This window comes from Ochotona curzoniae, unplaced genomic scaffold (assembly GCF_017591425.1).
Source record: "Ochotona curzoniae isolate NIBS_2020 unplaced genomic scaffold, NIBS_Ocur_1.0 contig_2321, whole genome shotgun sequence".
Lineage (NCBI taxonomy): Eukaryota > Metazoa > Chordata > Mammalia > Lagomorpha > Ochotonidae > Ochotona > Ochotona curzoniae.
Window position 1 is genome coordinate 16,328,283 of NW_024465421.1, and position 27,316 is coordinate 16,355,598.

The 27,316-nt window shown below is 47.4% G+C and overlaps 1 protein-coding gene across 1 annotated transcript; it reads left to right on the plus strand.

Moving 5' to 3' along the window:
• The first annotated feature begins 5,367 nt into the window (after window positions 1-5,367).
• LOC121152028 (acyl-coenzyme A synthetase ACSM1, mitochondrial-like) lies at window positions 5,368-27,095 on the plus strand. Its single transcript, XM_040973935.1, has 13 exons — window positions 5,368-5,559; window positions 9,937-10,147; window positions 11,456-11,663; window positions 12,756-12,896; window positions 14,874-15,033; window positions 18,237-18,316; window positions 20,290-20,413; window positions 21,293-21,373; window positions 21,832-21,933; window positions 22,552-22,679; window positions 24,706-24,805; window positions 25,732-25,851; window positions 26,787-27,095. Exons 1-13 carry the CDS (start codon window positions 5,368-5,370, stop codon window positions 26,871-26,873), a joined length of 1,734 nt encoding a protein of 577 aa, XP_040829869.1. The 3' UTR covers window positions 26,874-27,095.
• The last annotated feature ends 221 nt before the right edge of the window (window positions 27,096-27,316 follow it).

The window sequence follows — 27,316 nt, forward strand, 5'->3', positions numbered from 1 at the left end:
TTTGTCTCTTCTGGAGGCCAGCAAATTTTTTTCTGCCCTGTTCTATTCCAGATTCTCCTCCCCCTGCAGAATCATCCAATTCCTGATAAGTTCTCTGCTCAAGGTTCCCCTGAGCTATGGCCAGGAGCCAAGTTCTGATGCTTGTACACTCCTGGTCAGACAGAACGGGGCACACAAATCTTTCCTTTTCTATATATATCTGTATATCCAAGACCTAGCCCAGTTGTGTCCTAAGCAGCACCAGGTAAGACAAAAGTTAATGACAGCTTCTTTTCTCTCTCTCTCTCTCTTTCTCTCTCTCTCCCTCTGTGTGTGTGTGTGTGTGTGTGTGTGTGTGTGTGTGTGTGTGTGTGTAGTAAATTAAATGCAGTGTCTAGAACATAAAATTCAATTTCAAGTTCTGACAAGTTGGGCAGTCTTGAGTAGATGGCTTTAACTTCTTGGATGCTTCATTTCCTTCCTGGAAGAGTGAGGGTGTCGAAGCTGGCTGAGAGGAGTACATGAGATTAAGCATATGACACATGGAGCACATCATGGTTGGGATGCAGATAGGCACGGTAGCATGCCAGGCAGCGTAGTTTGTGGTGGCACACGGGAGGAAGGCATGAGAGCTCTGCTAGGCAGAGTCGGTTTGCTCCCTATCAAATGAATGCCTTTCATTTTTTAATTGCTAACAGCAAGGGGATTGGTTTTAGAATTTGCCATCAGGGCATGTCGCATGTATTAAGTCTCGCTGCACATCAGATAGAGTGCCAGCCGCATAGTTCGTGTGAATCATCTCACCAATCCTCACTGGGAAGCCAGAAAATGGCATTATTATCACCAGGATCTCAAGTTCAGAGACAAGTTCAGGACTGCTCAGCTGGGAGGGCTGGAGGACTGGCTCTGTGACCCCAGGGTCTGTGAGCAGTGCTGCACACTGAGTATGTTGCTCAGTAAGTTACCCTTTTTTTTTTTTTCAGTCCAACGGCTTATGAAGCCTGAGTTTGATCTCAGGAGCTCTTCAAGGTGCTGACACCTGAGCATAGAAGGAAAAAGTAGAGCCACCTTGCAGAGCCACTAGACCCAACTGCAACCAGAAGACACTCGAGCACACTTCTAAAGATCGGGCTTTAAAGCGATTCCATAGAATGTTCTTGAACTATAAACTCTGAGAGGGTAGCAGCTTTTTCAGTCTAATATGTGATAGTATCAAAATCATACATGACACAACCACAATAGATAGAAAAATATGACATTCAGACATTTTGTGGGCAATGTTCTTTTTTTTTTTTCATTTTCTTAATTAGACCAAAAAGGAGGAGTTCAACAGGTTGTCCAGTTTACTTATGTATGTCATGGCCTGTGAGAAATAGACATGGGTTTAAAGGTAAATATCAGACGGACATAGTCATGGGAACAGATGTGATTATAGCTACAGAGAGTTCCTGATGGTTCATCCTCTCAACACTGAAAGCAAGTGTTTCCAATTCTGTATAAATCATGGCAAAAGTTGGACCCTGCACTGTTCAAATACAAGAATTCACCCCCATGCCTTGCCTTTGGACTCTTCCTCTGGAGGCCGTTTGTTTTTGTCAAGCTGTATTACCTCATGAGAACCTCCTGAGAAATGTTAACCAACAGGATCTCAGATTTCCAGCATACTTCTGGGTTGGGTCTGAGCTAAGTGTTTTATGTGGTTGGCATTCATTCGTCCGCCATGACTCTGGACAGCAGCTGTTGCCAAATGCCCATGTTTGAGAGAAAGGAGTTAAGTAAATTTCCCAAAGTTGCATAGGTGGTGAGTGAAGGGCTGGAATTTGAACTTTTGCTATTTGATTCCTAAGGCCACACTCTCGATTAAGACAGTCCTGCACTGCTCAGCACTGGGTTTCTTACTGTCATGTGCCAGAGATTAAATTAGAGTTGCAAAGATGTTTAGAAGATCAATTCTTCCTTGCCAAACTAAGGAAGGTATGTTAATTGAGCTAGGGTCTCCATGGCAAATGATCACAGACTGTTCTCTAGTTGGGATCATTTTTTTTTTTTGCAGATGGTAGAATTTCATTCTATTTAATGGCTGAGTAATATTCCATGGAGCAGATGTACCAGTTATCCATTCCTCTTTCAATGAGCGTCTGGGTTGCTTCCATGTCTTGCCATTATAGATTGTGCTGCTGTAAATCCAGGTTTACACAGGTCACTTTCTCACATTCAGATTTCATTTCCTTTAGATATATTCCCAAAAGTGAGATAGCTCAATCATATGGTAGATCAATTTTCAATTCTCTTAGCACTCTCCGTACTGGCTTCGATAGTGACTGTACTAGCCTACACATCCACTAACAGTGAAATAGGGTGACTTTCCCCCCACAGCCATGCCAGCAAGTGTTATTAGTAGAGTTCTGAATGTGGGTCAATCTCACTGATGTTACATGGAACCTCCGTGTGGTGCCACATTTTGTTTATGCATCATCAGTGCATGGAAACTTGGGTTGTTTCTTAGCTATTATGAACACTGCTGCAATTTTAGGTAATTATTTTTCCAAGTATCTTTTCTTTCCTACAATCCCATTTTGGACTACTGGGGGGTTATGGTATGCAAGTTTGAAGAGACACAACTTGTCCCATCATAAAGGGTTCATACGTTTTCTCATCACACTGATTCCCCTTTTTGTGGGAGGAGTCTTCAGCTACTTACTACACGGTTGCTTGCACCACTTTGGGGTCTGCATTTTAAGGTAGACCTTCAGGTCATATACAAACCTGAATAGAGAACAGCAACTGAGTCTAGCATCCTCATTGTAAATCAGTCCAAACCTGTGGAGAGAGGTGTGTGTGTTGAAAAAAAAAAGTTTTTTTTAAAGCAAGGGGATAGGTTTCAAGAACCAACTTTGTTGTTAAACTTGCCATGCTACCTCAAGGAAATCCCTGTCCCTCCTGGGGTTTTGACCTAGGTCAGAAATTTGAAGCTCTAATGTCAATAGAGCCTGGCCGGTTCCAGCGAGTGGAGAAGGAAGCAGGCATGATCAAAACAGGGAGTGGAGAGGTCACATCACATTGGAGAACGTCACACTTAAATGAAGCAACAATTTTTAGCTGCAGCTGGTTGGTGTCAGGTGAAAATAAAGGCCCAGTGTTCTTGGTGATGATCAGTTTGATTGATCTGTTCTATTGGTCAAACAATATTCTACTATTGGTGAGACTGGGGGGAAGGGAAGCTATATGTCAGGGATGTTATAAATGGCTTGAACCTCAAAGTTGTTGGCCAAGTGGCTTTCTTTAGTCAGGCTTTTGTGGATAAAATGAAATAGTTTGACTTAAGAGTTCTCGTGGAACCAACAATCCGGTTATTGTCATCCCTTAAGATACTTTGATTCAGTTTGTAAACTCAAACTTCCAAATGCCTCATCTATCAAGTAAAGGATTATCATCTCACAATGAAAGCGACAAGCAGATTTTCATGGATGTAGAGGTTCTAGCTCACTCCAATTTCCTCAATTGAGCTTCAAGAAAGCCCTTAGCCAAGTGTGGTTGTGCTTCCACGTTGGGGACAGTGGTCAGGAGCTGCATGGGTAGAGAGGTTTTGCTTCCTATGTCAGCTCTGACAGATCAATAGTGACTGCCTGGTGCACTGCCCTTGGCAAGCCCTGGAAACCAGATTTACTCTGAGAGGGAAAGTACCGTGATACAGGCAGTGGCCACCCCAAGAACTTTGAGTGTATGTATCGAAGTGCATGGAGTCTTAAGTAACAGAAACCCAATCTTAAGCAATGACGAAACTGTTGACTTACAAAAATGCGGAAAAGGATATTAACAAGAAGGGGCCGGAGATGTAGCGGGGTCTCAGGAACAATTGGAATCAGACTTAACTGTCCCCCAGGACCCTTGCTGTCCCTCATCTTCCTCTCTGGACATCAAACTCCTGCTTTCATGTAGTAGTGCTCTCTCCAGGGACTATGAATCAAACCACCCACAGTCGCCTGAAGGTGTACTTTGTGACTTCTGCCACAGAGAGAGTCAGCCTTCCCTACTCCTTGCTACAAAACATGCAGGAAAATCCAGAGAGATTCTAATTGGCCTTGCTTAAGTTAAAAACCACAGGGAGTTGTGGGTGAGCGAGTGCCCGGATGGGTCTCTGTCCACCTAGCCTATGCAAAGGGCAGCAGGACTATGGCCTCAGCACACGCCTTAGAGATCCCTCTTATTTCAACACACGCCTAAGAGACTCTCTCCTGTCTTGGAAGCCTAAGCAGTTGGCAGGGGGTCTAGGTCCTCCAGGTACCTCCTTCCCCATCTACCTCTTCTGGTAATTGGATATTTTCTGGTAATTTGGGTACTTTCTAGTAAGTGGGTCACCTCCTCCCCGCACCTGCCCTTACCAAAAAACCCATTTCATTATAAACAACTTCAGGATGTGGTGGGCTACACAGTACCACTCAGTCTTGTACATGACCTTTAAACTGGCTAGGCTGTAATATGTAAAATATGTGTGTGTGTATACCCCCTATAGAAATACTATTACTACCCCAAAACTTGTCTTCCCTGCCTCACCCTATATAAGCTTGCGCTTAATTGCCAATAAACGAGCACACATCCATCTGACCTGTCTTTGGTGATTCGCTACTAAGTGCACCACCACATCGCTGCCTACTCGCTTGGTGATCTACTGGCCAGAGACCCCTGAGACCCGCCCCTACAGAGAGTGAAGGTTCAAGTCAGATCTCGTTGGAAGATGACAACACTTGACATTATCTTTAAGGATATCTGAGTTCTATGCCCAGCTCTTGCATCTGACTCCAGCTTCCTGCTAGTACATTTCCACAGGCAGTGGTAATCGCTCAGGTCATTGGGTTCCTGCCTCTTATTAGGGAAAACTAGAATGAAGTCCCAGTTCCTGCCTCCTGTTCTGACCCAGCCCCAGCCATAGCAGACATGAAAGGAATGAGTCAGAGGCTGGGAGCACTTGTACTCTCCTCTCTCTTTCTCTATCCCCCTTTTAAGTATTTTTTTTTAATTAAGAAGGCAGTTTCTGTGGGAGTCATATGACTGAGTTTAGCAAGAACAGAGACGTCCAGGGTAAGGATCGAATGGGACACAGAAATGGCAAAATGGAGATAGTCACATGGCTGCTGCTTTGGGCTAAAGTCCCAAGATGTGGAACAAGAAGAGGCGTCAGGTACGTGCTGCAACCTCTTGGTTAGCTAGACACCCACCACAGAACATCCTCCCTTGTGGCTCCTTCACTGGGAGGCTGAATCCCTCCCTCAATCAGGAAGTTGTGCCTTCCCAGTTGTTCCACCTGCACAGCCAGCCTATGAATTGTCTCTTCCCCATGCAGGAGGTAACCTGGGATTTCTGAGTCTGGTTCCTGACCGCAGTCCCACCATGCAGTGGCTGATGAGATTGCGGGCTCTCCGGGGAATCCGAAAATCCTTCCGCGGTTTCCAGGCTGCCCCTTGGCATCTGCACTGCCGCCCGGTCACAGGAGTTGGAGTCCCCAAATGGAACGACTTCGATAGGCCCGAGGAATTTAACTTTGCAAGCGATGTGCTCGACTACTGGGCTCAAATGGAGCAGGTGAGGGGTCACCATCAATATGAGGGCCGATTTCTCTTGCTCCTGCTAGGCACAGGGGCTGCGAAGGGCAGCTTCTGCCTTAATTCCAGGACCAGGGAAATGTTCTCCTTTGGTAAATTTAGTTATAGTCAGGGATCAATCAATTAGCTCTTGTATGGAAACAGGCTCCTTGATCATAGCTCACAGTTTGACGTATAGAACTATACAAGTGTCAATCATCTGGCGGGCCTATCAGGCACACATCTATTCTGAATGAATGACAATCTACAAAAGGAATAGCATCCCATGTATGGTTTATATTTTAATTGTTTTCTTTATAAGCCATAACTGACATCTAAAAATGCTTGATCATTGTCAAATTTTTAAAAAGTCATCATCGACTTTCTCCAAAGCCTGACATTTAGGTTCAGTTTGATTCTGAAAATCTTTATCATTCCTCATCCTTTTCTGCCAAATCACTAATTCAACAAGCATTTATTAAATGCATACTATTTACTAAATATTTAAGTATTTACTATAAATATTAAGTATTTACTAAATATGTATCTCAGAACTTCCAGAGAGAATTTAAAGGTTGTCACTATTTTCTGAATAAAACTCAAAGTCTTACCATGTGCTACACATATCAAAAATCTTAGATCTAAAATAAAGAGTTTAAACTATAGGACTATGTTTAACAATGGATTTTAGTTCTTCCATAAAAACAAGATATGAATACTTATGGTTCATCTAGATTTTTTTACAAATTGTTTATTTAAACAATTTTTCATTTCATCCAAATTATTCACAATTGTGTCACTCCTTTTTAATATTCATATTAAGTGCAGCAGTAATTTCTTGGGCTTAGTCAACATTATGTAAATAATAGAAACAGTGTGAATTATGTCATGTCACTAATTACATTGATTTATCACTATTGGGTGGATTTTCCTGTGTGTGTGAATTAAGACTCAACTTCTATTCATCCATTATGCTCAGTCATAATCTTGCAGAAATTATCCAATCTGAATCTCAAATCAAAACTGAAATTGCATTTCCTAATGCCAAGCCAAATTCCTTTCTAGACAATCAACTCTTAGTAATCTTAATAAACTCTTAATAATCGGTTCACTGTCGATTCACCTCAGTAACTGTTAAATGTCCCATCTTCAAAAAAAGGAATATGTTTTATTTAGAGATCAGCCAGAAGTAGTTCCGTGGTTTTTATTTACTTCAATCAATAATATTGAGAGTTACTTCACCTGGAATGAACTGCGCACATTTTTTGGAATATTTCTGCTTCTTTTTAGCCTTTCCCAAGCAGCCCTCATGCACTCTCACCCTGGAGTCATGCCGGCTTGCTGTCCCTCGTAATTAGCCTTCTCTCATCCGGGGTGCATAGAACCAGAATCCCTGTGTGTCAGTGGCTTTTCCTAGGCACGCTGTGAGGTTCATCCATGCCGCTTCGTCTACTGGCTGTTCATTGCTTTTCATAGCTGAGTTAATTACTCGGCATTTTCTCTTTCAAAGCTATTTCCCAAGCTTCCTTGGCTTCAGTCATCACTGTGTAAAACTTCAAATCTTGAACTGAAGTTAAGGGTTATGTTTTATCTTGTTGAAAGCAGCCTTGCCTCCATACCACATCATCAGCTGCTTATCCATAGCACAACGGTTTAAACAACATCTCCTTCAAATCAGAAGAGCTTATCAAAAATACTGTCTGGTTTCTGAGCAACAGCAATCTCCTACCTTCACACACCCATTTTTTTTTCCCATCAGTTTGCAAACTCCCATAGGATGACGGCATATTCTGCTCATCTTATATAAGCAGTACACAGCTGATAATGAATGTCTTTTAACTGTTGGGCAAGAATTTTTCATAACAATTTTATACTTCAGGATACATTTACTATGTATATGAAAAAAGTTTGATCCTATCTCAGATGAGACACAGCTTTGTTCCAATCAGCTGAGGAAAAAGTGCCAGAAGAAAAATATGCCCTGTGATTTATTATCTGAAAGTGTTCACTTTCAGAAAACAAAAATGAGATGAGGGATTTGAAGAAGTTTGTCTGTTTATATCAGCAAAGTTTCTGCGTTGCCTGCATGTTTAGTCTGGATGCATTTTTACTTTGAGGAATGAAAAAAAAAATTGAATCTGGTTTTTATTAAATGTTCATTAGGGAAATTTTAAAGAAAATAAGAAAACAGATTTAAACAACAAAGTGAACATTGGCCTTAAAAAACCATCTGTGTGTGAGCTTGCGGTCATCTTGATCCGTTTAATCTCAGTGACTAAAACGAAGTAGAACTTACTAAATGTGTATTGAACGACTGCATATTACTCTGTACATGCAAATTACAATGTAAATACGGTTTGTGTTTTTGAAATTAGTATTATGACATAGACATTTCACTGTGAAAACAACTCGAAACATTTCTTTAATTGATTGTGTCCTATTCTATCACACATTATCTATCTTAATTTTTATGGACCGAATGTAGTCGGGTGCTGGTCTTCTGTCTCTCAACCAGGTTATGCCTTTGGATTGCTAAGTCCACTTGCATTTCAAGTGGTTACGTAAAGGGAAGATTGACTGTTGCCTTTTGCTAATTCTTTTCTCCGTGCTTTATAAATTTTTGTTTCTCCTTTTCCTTTTTTGCTGCTTCCTTTGTATTTGGTTGATATTGTATTTCTACTCTCCTTTCATTTCCTTTGTGCATACTCGGTAGATATTTTCTCTGTGGTTAACATGAGGATTTTGTATAGCATCCTGTATTTCTAGAGATTTTTAAATAGTAATAACTTCAGTGACATGCAAAATCCCTACTCTTCATGTCGTTGATGTCACAAGTTACATCTTTATGTAATATGTGCCCATTAGTATCAATTGATGAGAATCTTTATGCTTTATAGTTAAAATAGTACAAAAATGATTTGAAATGTAATCACAAACCACAATGATACTGATTCTTATATTTGCACGTGTATCTACTTTTATAAGAGAAATGTCAGATTCGTATCTGAGTTGTTCTTCCACTCAGACTTTTTGAGTTCACCTTCTGAACTCCTCCCAGCACTCCTGTGCTTGCGATAATGAATGCCTTCAACTGCTGTTCATCTAGGCCTATTCTAATATCTTCTGTCTCTGGAGAACAGTTTTACTGGCTACAGAATTGTTGACTGAAAGAGTTTCACATCCATCCCTTTAAACACGCCATCACTCTGCCTGCACGGTTTCTGCTGAGAAATCCACTGACAGTCTAATAAACAAATCCACAGAGTCTAATAAAGAAACCTGTGTTTCCTCAGGATCGATTTTCTGGACACTTACTTTGTACTGTGGATGCACCACGTTTCCCTGTTTTTCATACGCCTCCTGGCCTTTGGTTGAGCGGTGGCACTGGAGAAGGCAGCAGCAAGTCTCAGCCTTGAAGAGTGGCTCCAGGCAGGGGGCAGATCTGCACCCATCTGCCCAGCTTGAAGACAGGGTCTTCTCAGGCCCTGTCACCCCTCTCCATTCCCACCCAGGCATACACAGACCCACCCAGACCATCTCCTGCTGCTTGCAAAGACCTCAGACATGATACTCCCACCATGCAAGACAGAAATCAGCTCCTTGGAGAGCCCCCGGACCAGCCAGAATGCTGCAAACAGATTCTGTTCCTTTTCTTCTCTCTGGCTGCATGCATCAGTGATGGGCTCAGAAACAGCAGGGAAACAAGGAGGAATCACCATTTTCCTACAGTTTTGCTCATGACATTTTCTTGTTGCCATTTGCTTAATTGCTACAGATTCCCAATTGGTTTCTAGAACTTCCCAGGAAGCAATTCTAATCTACTGTTGCTTGCTCGCTGTTTATAGGAGGGAAGGAGCCCACATCTTCCAAGCCTGCTCTCTTATGGTCCCAACCTCTGAAACTACCTTGATTTTTTTCAAATTTTTCCAAATATTTACAATCTTTATTGAGCACCTAGTTTGTGCCAGGTGCTGTTCAATGTGGTTTATTCATTAAACAACTTACTTTATCTTTACTACCTGCTAGGTGGTATTACTGTTCCTATTTCACAGATCAGAAAACTGAGGCACAGAGGGAAACCCAGTATCCCTATGGGCCACAGACTCATGGAATGAAGCTTTCAGTCTTCAGTAGGAGGCCACCTACAATCTTCTGTGGCTGGAAACGAGTGGCTACAGCAGACCAAAGGACATTGGCTGGGTCTCGCCCCTCCAACCCCCACTTCCCAACTTGTCTTGCTGTGTAAATGCCTTGAAATAGGATTTCAATCCTTGGATTATGCTCACTCTAGACGAACAATGTTGGGGAATGGGTTGGCCAAATAGGCATCCTTTTCCTTTGAAGCAGGGAGTAACATGCGATGTATGATCTTGCCTAGGAGGGCAAGAGAGAGGCAAACCCGGCCCTGTGGTGGGTGAATGGCGAAGGAGACGAGGTGAAGTGGAGCTTCACAGAAATGACCAGCCTAACCCGCCAAGTAGCCAATGTCTTCACTCAAACCTGTGGCCTGCGCAAGGGAGATTTTCTGGCTTTGATTCTACCTCGGGTGCCGGAGTGGTACCTGGTGGCTGTAGGCTGCATCCGAGCAGGTCAGTGACACAGTGGCCCTCTGGACTGGCTCAGGTCTATGGGAGAGGAGTTGCTGGGCACCCAGCCCAGGTCAGACCCAGCTGCAACTGGATGCATATCCCTTACTCTGAGTCTTTCACACTGCAGCTTGAACATCTATCGATAATTCCTTGACTGTGTTAAATATTACTTTCAGGATTTTTAGTGGGAGCTTTCTATTTCTGTCACTCCCTCAATAGCTATGATTTGAATTCCTCTACAGTGATCTGTGTAATTTAGAATTGGTTCGGCACTCATGGATTCCTTTTTGAATCACCTCTCTCATTCTACCGCGCATGCTCTATAATGCTGTCATGATCTTGTTTATCTGTTTTCTACCTCTTCTCTTCCATCACAAATAGCTGATCCATTCTGAAATGGCCATGGGGAATCCAGAATTAACAGCTATGGCAACAAGAATGCAGGGAAGAAAAGCCATGTCCTCCACAGAGCTAAGAGATGCTCTACAAGGCCCCCCGAGACATGAACCAAGCCCTCTGAGTAGAATGAAAGAGGATTAGAAACATGGGAAGGGCATTCCACACGTGGGAAGACTTGAAGCAGAGGAAGAGTGCTGAGCAGCCACGTGAAGAAGGGCCAGTTTGAAAGACAGAGCAGAGCTGTGGGAGAGAAGGCAAAGTGTGGGAGGCACCTTCAGTGCCAAGAGGGCAGTGCTGCGTTTTCCTGGAGAGCAGGTATGGGTGTTTATGCAGAGAAGGACTAGGGAGAGAGAATGTTAGTGTTTTTGGCCCTTGCACAGATCATGTGGAAGGTAGGTGTTGGAAAGATTCAGAAAAGGGTGTCTAGTAGAGGATGAAAGGCTTGAAGTCATCGTTGAAAACAAGGATGGGAGAAAAGGGAAGATACTTCCAAGGACAGGTGTCTGGATTTGGAATGAAGGGGAAAATGGAGACAAGATGACATCAGGGGATGGGCAGAGTAGGAAGTAGGGCAAGGTGGGGTGTGCAGGCAGCAACACAATCCTGATGTCAAGGACACAGTTCGGGACCATCTATGTTCCCAGACCACATGTAGAATTGCACCACTCAGGACCCACCTGTCTCCTGGTGGGCATGGCAGAGATTTCAAGTTGTAATGTGCATAGGAGTCACTTGGTGATCATGTTGCTATACAAATATGATTCTGACTCCTGGCTGGTGCTGATGCTGCTGTCTTCTGTCCTTGCTTCACATAGAGGTAGTTAGAGGGCTTCCCCACAGCCAGGCCAATCTCTGAAGCCCACAATCATGACACACAAACCAGGATGCACAGCTCCTTTCTCACTTCAGGCATTGTCTTCATGCCCGGGACTACCCAGCTGAAGGCCAAGGATATCCTCTACCGACTACAATCGTCAAAAGCCAAGGCCATCGTGACCATAGATGCCCTTGCCCCAGAGGTGGACTCGGTGGCTTCCGAGTGTCCTACTTTGAAAACCAAGCTCCTGGTTTCCAACCACAGCAGAGATGGGTGGCTGGACTTGCGGTCACTGATGCGGTGAGTTCCCATATAGTCTCTCTATTTGGGATAGAGGGGAGAAGGCCACCCACTCTCAAGGTCTAGGTGACTAACTGCTTCTCAGCTCTCAGTAACAAGCTCACCAGGTCAGAGGCCAGAATCTTCTCTTCCTTCTATGCCACTGGTTTGCTGTGAGATCCCAGGCTGCTTCCTCACCCCTCCTGGCCTCAACAGCTTTGTCCATAAAATAAAGATGACTACCCGTGCTCCTCTCATGAGAGTGTACCCCATGATCATGCTGGAAGAGGCATGAAGTCAGGAGTGGGCTGTGTGGCATCCTCTTTGTAGGTGGCAATCCAAAGTCTTATTTTCACATCAAAATTAAAGAGGTGAATGAAAAAATGAAAAATTAGGGTGATGTTTTAGACTTCTAGAAAAGCTCACTTGCTGGTAATGGCTGCTAGGCAGCTTTGAGCATGAACCCTGTGCTTCTCCTGGGGCTGGTGCCTGCAGGGACACCTTCCAGGCTCATCAGGGAAGTGTCAGAGGCAGGGAAGACCACTCCCACCTCCCAAACCCTGAGCCTGTAGGCCTCAGGGCTCATCTCATATCATGCCACAAACACACACACACAGAGAAAGAGAGAGGTTGTGCTGGGTTTGTGTACCACAAGGAACACTTCCATTTTTAAAACTCCTCATTCCCACCAAAAAAAAAAAGGCAAAATTTGCAGTGAAGTCATATCTCACACTAGTTCCTGAAGTCAGACAAGTCAATGAAAGTAGTTCAAAATAAAGAATACTCTTGAAAAAATGGCGTAGACTCAATATGACACCATCGCTTAGCAAGATCACCAAAGCCACTGCTTTCTTGAGGGTTCATTTCTTTTTCAAAGAGAGAGAGGAAATCCAGTGCATTTTCCCATTTTTCAATTGAAAAACCAAGCCAGTCCCCTTATCCAAATGCCATATAAATCAGTGTGACGCCCAGTCCTGGGAGAGCTTGGCTTTCCTCCCACTGTAAACTCCCATGTCCTGACTCCACACCTGGTGCTGTTTCCTCCTGGCTTCCTCAGGGGATGGACAAACAGCAGATATGACTTTCCTCCTTGTGTTTGAATCCCTTCTGCAGGTCTGCTTCCCCAGATCACACCTGTATCAAGTCCAAGACCACAGACTCCATGACCATCTTCTTCACCAGCGGCACCACAGGCCTTCCCAAGATGGCAAAGCATAGCCACTCATTGGCCTTACGCTCTTACCTCCCTACATGGTAGGAGAGCGGTCCCCACTGAAGAGGCTGGGGGTGGGCTGAGGGTGTGTTGGGAAAGGAGTTCCAAGCAGATACCCTCTGACTTGGGTTCAGACTTCCGTGGGCCGAGACTTGGGAACCTGGAATGTTTCCTGAGGGAATCTCAGAACTACCGAGAAGCCACCTGTGGGTCCTGCCTATGCCCCTTTCCAGGTGTTGTGGAGGATATGTGGGTGAAGGTGGCAGGCTTGCTTTAAGCCATATAGACCACCAGCCATTGTGCCTCTATGGTGGCTCCACTGTTTAGTTGGGAAAGACAGAATGTTCTAGCAATGTGAAATGAGTTGAAAGGGCACCTCTACTCCCTTCTGATGGGCACAACACACTTGTAATTTCCCAATCATAAGACATCAGGGAGGAAAACCCTTGGAACCAGGCTACATCAAACCACTGCCTCTAGAACAAATAACAGAAGCTGCAGTTCAGGTCTTGGTTTAATCATTGAATCAACTTTAAACTGACACTCTCCTCTTCTCCCCCTCCTCCTCTCTAATGAATATTCAGACACAACCAAATTCTACTTTCTCATTCATTGACCAGAAAGAGGGCAGAGAAGGTTGCCTGTGGGCAGCATGTATTTGCACTAACAATTTGGCAAAAGCCCTGCAGAAATGGAGATGAGACAAGGCTTTCTGTGCAGGTGGGGAAATGTGTGCCAAGGCACAAAGACAGAAAAAATCAACATTCACGGAACTGCAAAAAAATAAATAAATAAATAAAAACTTGGAAACAGCTGCAGGCTACAGAGGGAAGGACCCATGGGAGGAGCCAGGAAGGACAACAAGACTTTGGATCTGATTAGGAAACATGGAAGGCATGGAAAGCTTTTAGAGGAGGAGACACCTAGCAGGTTTTGTGTTTTGAAATGATCACTGTGCCTAGAATCTTAGTTCTTCAGGAACAAAAAAAAAAAAAAAAGCAGTGATCCAGACAGGTGCCGCCTGACAGAGGTGACGACAGTTAACACACTTGGGGTTCCAAGAGAGAAGATGAACAGAGTAGTCGGGCTGGGGAGTGGGAACAAAGAAGGGGGTGAGGGTAAGGTCGACTCCCAGCCAAGGGACTTAGACAATTCCACAGATGGAGATAACATCCCCTGAAATACAAACAGCCCTAGAAGAGAAGAAGATCTGAGGGCAGCTGGGGGAATTGGGCTGTGGAAGAGATGTAGAGCAGGGAGTGGAGGCAGAGGTTGGCCGGAGAGGCCTCCAAAGCTGATGATTCCTGCGAGTGTGCTACAGTCCTAAAATGGGTGGCACGAGGGCGCACACACAGCTCTCCCCATATGAAAGCCCCTCCAAGCCACGGCCCGATCATGACAGAGACGTGGTTTCTCAAGGAATAATGTACACAGAGATCTCTCAGAAGCAGAATAGCCCCCCAACACCTTCCAGTAACCCCCCTATGGCTTAGAGTTTGTTTCCAATTCCTTGCCAAGATGGGGATATTCAACAGCTCACTCATTCTGTTTCTTCTCTTTTGCAACTGACACAAAGCCTAGCCCAACCTCTCCCAGTCAAACAATGAACCCAGGAATTTATTTTAGTTCATGACCAGAGCAGCAGCCTAGGACCTGCCCTTCAGATAACCTCACCATCTTTCTCCCTCTCTCAGCTCTTGTTCTGCTGCGTTGATGCTCGCTGTCCCCAGTTGCCTGTCAACACACCCCAGGACTACATCAGGCAAACATTTAAGCTTAGTCAAAGAGCAGACTTAGTCCCAGCATGCCTAGCATAGCGCTTCGGGATTGCTGTGGCTAAACCAGGCTCAGCTGCACAGGATCAGGAACTATGATTGTTCAGGACCACTCTGGGGCCCGGCTTGGGGTGGGCAAGGAGTCGGGAGAGGGGCGGCGGGGGATCCCTTGATGAAAATCAGCATCGTGCAGCACGACATCCCCGTGATCACAGAGCTGAGGCCACTGCATTTTGGAGTTAGCAGGGCAGTGCATCATCTGAAGCCATCCGATATCTCCTGGTGCGTATCAGACCCCGGCTGGATTCTGGCCACTGTGGGCTCCTTGCTGGAACCCTGGACAGCAGGGTCCACCATCTTCATCCATCTTCTGACCCAGTTTAACACCAAGGTCGTGGTAGAGGTAAGAAGCCCATCCTCCCAGGATAGCAAGCCGGCAGAGGAAATCCCACATTCCAGAACCACGCTGAGACACCCGTAGGAAGCAGAGAAACCCCATAAGCACATGATAACCCTGGTTCTGGGCTTCTCCAAGTCTCCAGCCCTGAATCGGATTCAATGTGTCAAAAGTTAACCTAGAGGAAAATGCCTGTGGTGGACTCATTTGGCCAACATGTAGATCGGGTTGTGTAGACAAGGGGCCCAGAATAGGCACTGCATTAAAATTAAGGCATCCACAACAAGCCCAAATCTGCAGGACCCTGGCTCTGCAGGCACTCACTAGGTAACAAGTGTGTATGAATGTGTGTGTGCCTGTATCTGTCTCTGTGTTACTCATTATATTGAAATTTTTAAAACATGGGCCTTTGGAATATGACAGATACAGACACTTACCCCTCCCCCTTGACATTAATTAGCCGATTGCTTACCACTCAGAGCCTCAGTTTCCTTATCTGTTAAATGGGGCCACCCCATAGAATCTTTGTGAATATTAATGGAGTATGTCAAGTGCTCAGCCCAGAAGCTGGCCAGAGGACATAGTCCATTCATGGTGGGCATCTCTGTTATTTGACTTCTTGTGCCATCAACCATTGGTGGCCATTGATATCAAAGTCCTTCCGTGGTCATTTCTTCATGCGCTATCCTCATTGCGTTTCTACTCATATTCTGGGTTCCATCTCGGACGTGCACCTGACCCTCTCTCGCCCGGTCATTGCACCTGACACTCCAGCTGCATGAACAGCACCAACTGCACCCTTGCCCAGACCTAGTTTTCCTTTACTCTTTGGACTTTAGTACTTCCATTGAAAGCTTGAATAGTTACTTTTTAAAATATTAATATTAATCTTACACATATATCTTCTACAGACTGCCAGCATTTGAAGGTTTAACTGCTTTGCTTTCTTTTCTATACATTCCTTGTGTGAAATGTTAATATCAAAAATGTTAATGTATTATTATTTTAGCCCCCATGAATGAAGATGGGAGATAGGGACCAAACTTCAAAAAAGATGAACTTACTCTTCAAACTCACCCAACGAAACATCCCGCCCCATTTCCTCTCTGCCCACCGCCATCAACTAAGCCCTCCTTGGCAGATCTGGTGAAGAAATGCCTGCTCCCTGATCTCATCCTATGTAATGCTGCAAGCATCCAAATGATTATAACAACCAGAGCTCATGTTTGGGGAGTACCCCCTAAGTGCCAACCTCTAGAACAAGCCCGGCACACAGACGATCTGGAACACTTGCCTCCTTGGCAGTGTTCCTTCCGCTGCTGGTAACAGAAACTTCTGGAGAAGTGGCTTAAGGGAACAAGGAATGTGGATTGCTGTTTGACTGACAAAGGGGTGGTGTTCTGAGAAGCCCACTGTACACTGACAATGTTGTGAGTCAAAAATATCCTGAACACACCTGGTCTACAGAACACCTTAGCTTAGCAACTCAGAACACACATGGTTCAGCCCCATGACCTGGGAGTCTCAAGAGACAGGATTATATATGGCTAGCTTGGGAAAGCAGCAGCATTCACTACTCAGCTTACAATTTCTACTGAATGCATTTTGCATTTGTTTCATCCTAGCAGCCTATGTCAAACTCTAAGTCAAGGGTCAGCTGTGTAAGGAAGTGGATTGTGGGTAGTCCATGGCTCTGGAGCAGGAAAGCAACTGAGCTGGCCAAGAGGCTAGAACAGGAAGCAGGAAGACATCAGGAGGCAAGGCAGCTCTGGCTCTGTGCACCTGCTTCCTTCTTCCTGTTTGAGTCTTCACATGCACAGAGCAGAGCAGGACCACCACAGCATCCCCCGATGGATGTTCCTCAGTTCCAGATGACCAGCACAGACCCATTAGCTGCTGGGTGGCCCATCCAAGGCACATGTGGCTCACCAAGCAGTGGAGGCCTCCTCTGGGATGCTGGCATATGCACTAGCATGGCTGGTGTGGAGTGGCATGATGTGTTTTAGATGGGAGCAATGGACTGGGGGTGAAGTTCATACCAAAATCTCTAAAAAGAATGTGAATGCGAGATTTTGCCAAGGTAGAATTCACAGATGGAAAGCTGATTGTGTCCAAGAAGAGAGGGACAAAAGAATGTAGGCAGATTTCCCCCAAAGCACCCAGGGCACTTCATCAGGGCTTGACATAGAATCTGTGAATATTCCCACTTCACAGATGAGAAAGAGAATTGCAAACACACTTAGCAGCATTTGAAGTCAGACCAGATAGACCCAAGTCTTACTTATTCTTCACTGTTCCTCACTTCCCTACCAATATCTCCGCTTCAAACTAAACAAGTCTGAGTTCCAGACACGAAATACCCCGAGTTATCCAGTTTCCACTAACCTCAGCCTTTCTAAACTGACATCTAAATAAATCCTGTTACTCAACCAGGGATAAAGTGCTCCACTCCTGGTGACCTTGTCTCTGGCTCAACGTTCTGTCTCAGCGGCTTTTCCATTTCTCTGCCTGCAGGCCCCCTGTCCACTTGCTAACATCCCTACCAAATGCCAACTCACCCATCCAGCACCCGGGTCAGCCAGCCAGAAGGAATATTTCTCCCTTACAGAACTTTCTAGAAACCTTTTATGACCTCCATAAACTTTTGCCTTAGCCTTCACTCCTCCTGCCCATGACAGTTACAATTGAAACATCATTGTAATCTTTTTGCATTCCCCACACAGCACCAGACACATCGTGTTTGATACACTTATAATGAAAGAACTAACAAACAAATGGACTCTCCTGAAACAAAACATTAGTAACTGGCTCTTGTTTTGTTTAAAGATTTATTCCATTTTTATTGGAAAGTCAGATATACAGAGAGGAGGAAAGACAGAGAGGAAGATCTTCCATCTGATGATTCACTCCCTAATTGGCCACAACAGCGAGAGCTGAGCTGATTCCGAAGCCAAGAGACTGCGGTCTCTTACGGGTTTCCCGTGCAGGTGCAGGGTCCCAAGGCTTTGGTCCAACCTCGACTGCTTTCCCAGACCACAAGCAGGGAGCTGGATGGGAAGTGGAGCAGCTGGGATACAAAGCAGCACCCATATGGGATCCTGGTAGATGCAAGGTGTGGATTTTAGCCACTAGGCTACCACGCCGGGCTCTGGCTGATATTTTTAACCTTAACTGTAAAAGATAAAATTCTTTGTCTCCCCAACTTTCAGACATTATTCAAATACCCCATCACCCACCTTATCGCTGCGCCAGCCGTGTTCCGAATGATTCTGCAGCAGCAATTTACCAGGTATGTAAACATGGCTGTGAGGGCAACCATTGGGAGGATTGGGAAAGGTTTCATGCAACAGGATCTAACTTCTTGGGTTCTTTGAGTGTGTGTCTGTGTGTGTGTGTGTGTGTGTGTGTGTGTGACAGAGAGACAGACAGACAGACAGAGAGAGCGAGCAAGCGAGCTAGGGGTGATCATTAGCAATCAGTCTGTGAGTTAAAAGCAAAACCCAGAAACCTAAGAAAAACATATAGATTTACTCTTTTTAGATGGGTTTGGTTGAGAAATCACAACCATGCAAAAAAAAAAAACCTGCAAGAAGACATAAATGTATACAGATGAATGAATGTTTGAAAAGAAAAATCTGTGTACCCACCCGCTAAGTCACAGCACCCCCAGGACCTGGACAGCACCCCAGGGTCACCCTCGCTCTCCAGCCCCTCGAAGGACATTGCCGTCTTGATTTCCGTGGCGCTCATGTCCGTGGTTAGTTTCCCTCCTAAGGAAATAGCCCTGAGCAAATCACCGCATTGCACATACCCTTCAACTTCATAGATGAAACCACATTGCAGATGCCCCTCAGTGTCTGGGAAAGTCGTGACCTGCTAATGCCAACACTGCAGGTGGACTGGAAGAGGCCAGCCTCTTCCAGTTTTATTTAAGGTGAAAAAGTGTGAGGTGACACTGCACTGTGTCCTAAGGTATTCAATTAATTCATATTCCTACAAGGGTAGCACTTCCATTGTCCCATGTCCTTGCCAGCCTTTTTGTTGTCAGAGTAATTATCTTTTGCCCATCTGGTGGCTATCCTACTGCAGTTTTTATTTCTGCATTTCCCGTGTGTGAGGGTTTTAACTAATCTGCCCTTTGGACCTGATGAGCATTGATGTATCTTTTAGAGATCTCTGACATTGAATTGGCTACTGAAAGAATCAGAGCCAACAATTATGAATATGGGAATGAAGATGTCAGAGAGTTCTTGACCAGCCTTGTAAAGCCATCTGACTCAGAACTTACAGCCTCTTCATGAAGCCTCTGTCATTTCTGCTTCCGCGTGTTTCTAAGCTCGCATTACAGCCACTTTCTGCAAGGTCCCTCCCATGGTGATGGCCTTGGTCCAAACCCAGTGGTGATCTCACCAAGGCAGAACTAATGGGTCCATCTGACACTCTCCCCACTTTGTGTACCTTGGGCGAGAAGAATGAGGAAGACACCCTTGATGGGACTCACCCTCCTGTCTGCCTCTCTTGACGTCTGCGTGTGCCAGGAGAGCTGAGGATGGAAATGTGGTCCAGATGTTGCTTTCTCTTGCATCTCCTACAACTTGGCTGGACTCAGCTCCAGGACCTCTGGATCCAGCCATCTCCTGGACCTCCGTCCCTTCATCCCCATCTTCTTCAAGGCATCCAGTTGTTATTTGGGATATTTATTCCTATTATTAGTTAAGGTAACACCAGGGGAAAACAGAGAATTGGGTTTATCTCACTTGGTGCACTAGCACCAACTACATTTTTCTATCCTCTGAAATCCATGCTCTCAAGAATGTTTCCCATACCTAATTTTCAGTCTCCTCTAAAAACACAAAAGCTCTTCAGTTAACCTAATCCAGTCCCACACTGAAGTACAGGTCACTCTAGCATGCCTCTTGGGGTCTGTCCCTAGCCGCCATAGAGTTTATAAAAATATCCCTCTTAACTACAGACAAACACATGTTTTTCTCCCTCTTGTTACATCAACATTTAATTTAATTCAAGTTGCCCTGATTTAACCCAATAGTCTCACCCATTCCCTACCAGGAGAGTGAGCAGGGGACAGACAGGCAGGAAATCCCATCCGTCCACTTGGCCATGACCTTCTGTGAAATGACCAGCAAGGTCAGTAAGAAAAAGGAAGGAGAAGGATCCACTTCCCAACCCCAAGGCCATGAGCTCTACACACCCCGGACCCTGAGCACAGCATCCAGAGCCTGACACATTGTCTTTCCCCCGAAGTCTCAGGTTCCCCACGCTGACACACTGCTCTGCTGGCGGGGAGTTCCTGCTGCCCGAGGAGCAGGAGAAGTGGACGAAACAGACGGGCATCCCAATTTACGAGATCTATGGCCAGTCAGAAATAGTAAGTGGACAGCTTCCTTGTGGGATGGGGCAGGCTTGGCTCAACCACCAAGCCCCGCAGGTGTGCTGGGTCATGCCAGTGTGCCATAGCTGCACTGGGCGCACAGTATTGCTTGGAGCCAGTGGCATGTTCCAGAGCCCTGAGCCAATCTGTCCTGATTCAATTTGCACCTGATGAACTCAGCCAGAGACCAAATTGCTAAAAACTCTTGGGGGGGGGGGGTAAGCTTAAATGCAAGTTTAAGGGCATTCGCCATCTTGTGGGAAATGTACTACAAAAAAAGAATCATCGAAATGACTTTTCTTGAGACCTAAGTAGTAGGAACCAGTGCTCATTCATTGAACACTGAGTGTGTACTTTGCACTATGAGAAGGGTCCTTCACACCCTTTAAGCACTTGGGAAGTTAAATGTCATAGCAATACCCTTTAGAGGAAGGTGAAAATCAAGGACAGTTCATTGGCACCCAGTGGGTAGTGTAGCTGCAAGGCCTGTTCCGTGTGACTGTAGAAGGGATGATATTTGAGAGACCTGCAAAAGGGTCAGGTGCATCAGGAAGACAAACAGAGGCGGGGCCACGCTAGCAGTGCGGGCATGGTGAGAGCAACCTCTACACAGCGCTGAGAAGGAAGTGAGTTGAGCTTCCATCATTAGGCCACAGCCCCCAGGAAGTGCCTGGCCAAGATGGATGCAGGAACTCCCGGCAAAAGAGTTGGGTCCATACCTTGAGCCTGAGAGCCGGGCTCTCTGGCTTCCTCACCAGGGCGTTTCGCACAGCATGGCTGGCACGTGTGAGCAGCAGTGCCTGTGTAAGACGCCTGCTACTCTGTGGTCATGCTGAGCCTTTGGCCAACACCTCATCCTCTTTCTTCTCTGAGCAGGGATTGTGCTGCGCTGTCCCCCGGGGAACGAAGATCAAGGCAGGATCCATGGGGAAGGCCATCGCACCCTTCGACGTCCAGGTCTGGTCCTAAACACACTGAGGAGGAAACAGCTATGTCTGAGCTGGAGTGGATCCTTGGGTGACACCACGTGGCTGTGTCGGGCAGCTCCTCTGTGCCAGGCAGCCCTCAACTTCCCACCCTGTCTCCCCTGTGATTTCCTTTGCATCCTTTATTTGGGAACAGCATTATCACGGACACTCATGCAGCTAACCCTGGGTATGACACACAGCTAACACAGGTACCCCCTGAGGGTGGCACTGGCTGACCTCCCTGGTGCCTTCAGCGTTGCTCATTCGGTGTTTTCTATCCAGCTTGAAGACTTCTCAATGATGTGTTCACGCCCATGACTTAGGACTCACATTTGCCAATTTCAAAGAAACTGGGTTCCTCCATCACAAGCCCCAGTGGAGCCCGACCACGTGTGGGTGGGACAGGAGAGCTGGAGCAAGGTGGCATGTGCCCATTTCTCACTCCAGATCATCGACAACGATGGCAACATCCTGCCGCCCAACACTGAAGGGAGCATCGGTGTCAGAATCAAGCCCTTCCGGCCTGCGGGCGTCTTTGTCTGTTACGAGGTGAGAGCACCCGTCCCTAAGCTGGCCACAGGAATCTTTAAATCTCCAACTAAGTCCTGGTTAGGTGTGTCCTCACACAAGGCCTGAGGCTGCCTTGGAATCCCCAGAGCTGTTCAAAGCAGGTAGACACCAAACCAAGAGCACTTGGAAGTGAATTCAAAAAGAGAACTGATTCAATATTTTTAGCTTTTTTTGTCCCCCTGGGGGTATGCTGAGAGGCTGTTGAGCAGGTTGCAGAGCAAAACTCAAATGAAAGACCTGACCCTCCCTGAGTAGCCAGGATTCTGCAAGCAGGGTCTCTCTGGGCATCAGTTTCCTGTTACATAAAATGGGCAAGAGCTAAACTACCAGCTGTAGCACTTTAGACTTCCATGAAAACACTGGTGTCTAAGATTTGAGTCCTTGGGTTCAATTTTGGGCTCTGGGTTCTGACTGCAGCTTTCCTGCTAACGCAAACCCTAGTAGGTAGTGGAGCTGGCACAAGTAATTGGCTTTCTGACATGCAGGTAGGAGACTGGCATTGAGTTCCCGGCTCCCAGCTCTGGCCTGGCGCAGCCCCCCACCATCGTGGATATTTGGGGAGTGAACCAGTGGATGAGAACATTTCTCTCTCTGCAGAACAACCCGGAGAAAACAGCCAAAGTGGAATGCGGGGACTTCTACAACACCGGGGACAGAGCCAGGATGGACGAGGAGGGCTACTTCTGGTTTCTGGGGCGGGACGATGACGTCATCAACGCCTCCGGGTAGGTGGGCACGTGGCCTGGACTGCCTGCGGGGGGGAGGGGGTCCTCCCAGGCCCACCTGGCCCAGGCCGCGGTACCCTGATGGCTGAGATAGGGCATCCACCAAGTGCTGTGTCCACCACAATCCACCGCACTGAAGGGGACCGTTTCAAGGGGAGGAGAGTGGGGGCGGGCAGGACCGTGGGGGAAGACTTGGCTCCACTCCCCGTTTTCTGCTTGGGCTCCTTTAACGTGTTATAGGGTGTTATGTTAACTGTTATTATTGCGACCCCGTGGGGCATTCAGCAGGAGACACGCTCCCTCCTGCTCTATACCACCTCTGAGTGTTGCTACAAAGGAGGTGCAGTCGGGACACCAAGAAACGGAGCGCTGACCAGTGACCAACTTTTTAAATTATTTGTTTATGTATTTATTGCTTGAAAGAGTTGCAGAGAGAGGCGAGGAGGAGTGGGGAGCAGAGGCAGACCTTCCACCCACTGGTTCACTCCCCAAATGGCCACAACGGCCAAAGCTGAGCCACTCTGAAGCCAGGAGGCGACAGCCAGAAATTTCTTCCAGGCCTCCTACATGGGTCCATGGAGGACTTAGGCTGTTCTCCACTGCTTTCGCAGGCCATAAGCAGGGAGCTGGACGGGGAGTGGAGCAGCCAGGACTAGAACCCGTGCCCATCTGGGATGCCAGCACTACATCGCAGAGGTTTAGCCGATTGAGCCATCGTGCTGGCTCCAACCAGAAATGAGATTTTCTCAAAAGTCCAAGGTGGAGACCACACTTAAAGTCATTCACTCTGGGGACTCCGGTCCCTAACGCCCCTACTTAGGCAGGGTTGAAAAATGAAGACATAGGACACAGCAGTAACAACTTCTCTTGAATATTTCAACCATGTCAAGGGTGCCTTCATTTTTTTTTTTTTTAAGAACTGACACAGGGTCATTGAACATCTGTATGAGACGACTGGATGCTTGCATGCGCACTGATGAAGTCGGGCATCGTATCACACATTTCTTACCCTTTGTAGGGAGAGCATTCAAACACATCCAGACATCCTAGTCATTTAGAGATGGACAGTAGATCACCATGGAATTTTTGTAGTTCTTTTACTTATTTGAAAGGCAAGGGAGAGAGAGACAGAGAGAAAGAGAAAGATGCGCCCTCTGCTGGTCCATTCCCCGCATGGCTGCAACGACCAGGGTTGTGCCAAGCGAGGCCAGGAGCTTCCTCTGGGTCTCCCCGCTGGGTACAAGGTCGCCCAGGGACTTGGGCCATCTCCCACAGCATTCCCAAGCTCACTAGCAGGGAGTAGATCAGAAGAGGAGCAGCTGGGACATGAACTGACGCCCACATGGGAAGCTGGCATGGCAGGCAGCAGCTGAAGGCCACAGTGCCGGTCCACAACCCATCACTGCTCAGCACACTCGCCCTGCTGCACACACACCATGGGCACCTACTCCTCCTTCGACTTGCCAGTTACCCAAGCATGCTGATGCCTGGATGTGCGCCGTATACTGAAAGTGGCCAAGAGTGGCTTTTTAGGATGCGTTAGCGCGCGCGCACACACACGCCTCTGCACACGCGGTGTTTGAGATGAAGAGCATGCCTTTTTGCCTGGCTGCAGTAACCACTGCACTGTGGGTATGCATATCTAAACATCCCATTGTGTACTCCACAACAAAAGCCACCAAAAATAATAGTAATAAGACGTGGAATGAGGACCAGGAGGTACGGTTTGCGTGGATATCGGGAACAGCTCAAGGCTTTCAAGGGATTAAGACAGAGGCAGGGGAAAGCTGCTAGGGCCGAGCACCCAGGATTCAGGGGACAAAGCTGCCCCTTACCTCCCCAGGGCATGAGTCCAGAAGCCCTGGCGGGGAGCAGGGGAGGAGCCCAAGGTTTGGCCACTACCAGCGCAGAGAGCCCAGGCAGTTAGTGGGTATGGGACCCGTGGCACAGGCATGCCACGCGGAGATGGGCATCTCCCAAACCGGAGACTACCTGGCATCTGTCCCAAGAACAATGGGTCCTGCAGGTACCGCATCGGGCCGACCGAGGTGGAGAACGCCCTGGCGGAGCACCCAGCCGTGGCGGAGTCGGCCGTGGTGAGCAGCCCGGACCCGGCTCGAGGGGAGGTAAGGAAGACACGGAAGGTGTCAGATTGGCTTGGGGTCCCTGGAAAGGCAGATGGCAAAGGAAACCTCATCTCCCCTGGACGTCGCACTTGCGCCATGCGGTCACCAGAGGGCGCTGTGGGCCTGTCTCCCGCTCGGTCTGGTGCAGCCGGTCATTCAATGACTCCAGGGCTGCTGTTCCATTTTTACAGCTGAGGCAACAATGTCTTAAAGAGGTGAATTAACTTGTCGGCATCACACAGCCATTAGGAATGACGCCTGGATTGTGGGCCACGTGGCTCCAAGATTCAACAGGTAGTGCCTAGACAGCTAACGGGAACACCAAAGTCCGAGTAATGAACGGCCAATGGTTAACAGCTCACTGAGTTCCAGACACAGCACCGTGGGCTTAAAAGTTATAAACGTGATGATGGTGGGGATAGTAATAAATCAGGCCAGATGTTTTGTATGTACGAATGCATCTGGAAGGCAGACTGATAGTCATAGATTTTGTATCTGGTAGTTGACTGCCCACTTGGCCACTACGGCTGGAGCTGAGCCGGGAGCTGCCTCTGGGTGTCCCGCATGGATTCAGGGGCCCAAGCGCTTGAGCCATCCTCCGCTGCTCCCAAGCACCTTGGCAGGGAGCAGGGGCTGAAGGGGAGCAGCCTGGATGCCAGTGCTGCAGGCAGAAACTTAACTTACTACGCCGCCGCGCCAGCCCCGTTTGTTAATGTCATCTTGTGGATTCTTTAACCCTATGGGGAAAGAAATGTTTTTCCCCCTTTTCCTAGGAAAAGAAATTGAGGTCCAGAGAAATCCAGTCATGTCCCCGGGGTATGGGATGGGAATTGGGAGTCCCGGGGTTTGAACCTTCGTCCCGTGCACGGTTAGCCTCGTGCACCAAGCCTCCAGTCGCTGCTCGTGCCTCTGACCCCGTCCTGCAGGTGGTGAAGGCGTTCATCGTCCTACACCCGCAGTTCCAGTCCCATGACAAGCAGCAGCTCATCAAGCAGCTGCAAGAACACGTGAAGGCCGTGACGGCGCCCTACAAGTACCCACGAAAGGTGAGCAGGGCCCAGCGTGGGGGCGTGGGCAGCCTGGAGTCGGGCCAGGTGTCTTGCCATTCCACATCTCAGATGTGGCGTGGGAAAGCGAGGACTTTAGCCACTAGGCTACCGCACCAGACCCAAAGACCTAAATTTTAAATGCTGAGTGCAACCCACAGAAATTCTTAACTATAGAGCAAGAATATTATCCTGAGATTTTAAATGGTGGTACTTATTTTTGTTTGTGATCAACAAATGGCTCAATAATATGAGATACAAAGGGAAAAAAGCAGGCTATGAAGCAATACATGTGGTGTCTCCTACGTTTAGGACACAGCGTGAAGCGTGTCCACCACTAGCGTTTCCTGCTTTTGTCCTGCGCACGGGGTCGTCTCAGTGCGTGTGGTTCCTGCATGTTACAAACCCACCTGGCTCCTGCTGCTCTCCCCTGTACATCTCTCTACGACCCGAGCTAGCACACCGCCAGCCCATTTCACAGACTCACAAAACTGAGCCTTCAAGATGCAGAACAAATTGCCTAAGCCATCAGTCAGTACAGGACAGGGCTAGAACTGCAACCACGTCGCATCTGACCACAGAGTTTGTGCTTCTCCCTTGAGGGGGAGGCTGTCACAAAGAGTGTAGACTGGATGAACTACAGGCCGTGTGCCCCCGTGGCTCTGCTGAAACCTGTGCGTGTCATGACTGCTCATCCTGGGACAATGGCCGAATAAAACCTGCCTGCTGGGTGCTGGATGGAGGAGAGGGAGGCCGGTGCAGTGGCCCCGACTCTACTGCCTGGCGGTGACCCGGTTCACCTGCACCCACACTTCATTGATCAGAACAAGTTACACGGCAGCGTCCGGCCTCGCCACCTGCACAGAAGCAGAGCTGCAGGAAGAAGGGGGTGGGACAAGGGCAGGACTGAGTGCGATTCCCTTTCTCTCCACCAGGTGGAGTTCGTCTCAGAGCTGCCCAAAACCATCACGGGCAAGATTAAGAGGGACACTCTTCGCAAGCGGGAGTACGGTCAGCTGTGATGGGGACAGAGGCGGAACCCACCCACACCGTGTGACCTCGGACCCATCCCCGGCTGCCTCAGTGTCCCCCATGTGGTCGGGATGAAGATGAGGGGTTGAATGGCATGTCAGGACTGCCAAGAATTTTCGCTCTTTTGTGTTAGTCCTCTTTGGGGTTTGGACAGCCCACATGGGTGCAGGAGCCAGGGCTGCGGATCATAAAATACAATCATTGACTTCAACAGCGCCTGTGTGACACCCTTGTTTTGTGAATGGGTCTGTGCCAAACACCTTCCAGAATCCCCCAGTCCCGCACTCACCCCCACGCCTCCACAGCCCTGAGCACCCATCCAACAGCCCGAATACAGAGACCCAGGAAGGACATTCTAGGTGGCCCTGAGGACCCATCCCTGCTGGCCTCAGCCCACACCCTGCAGAAGGGGAAGAATCTGCCCTCCCTGCTT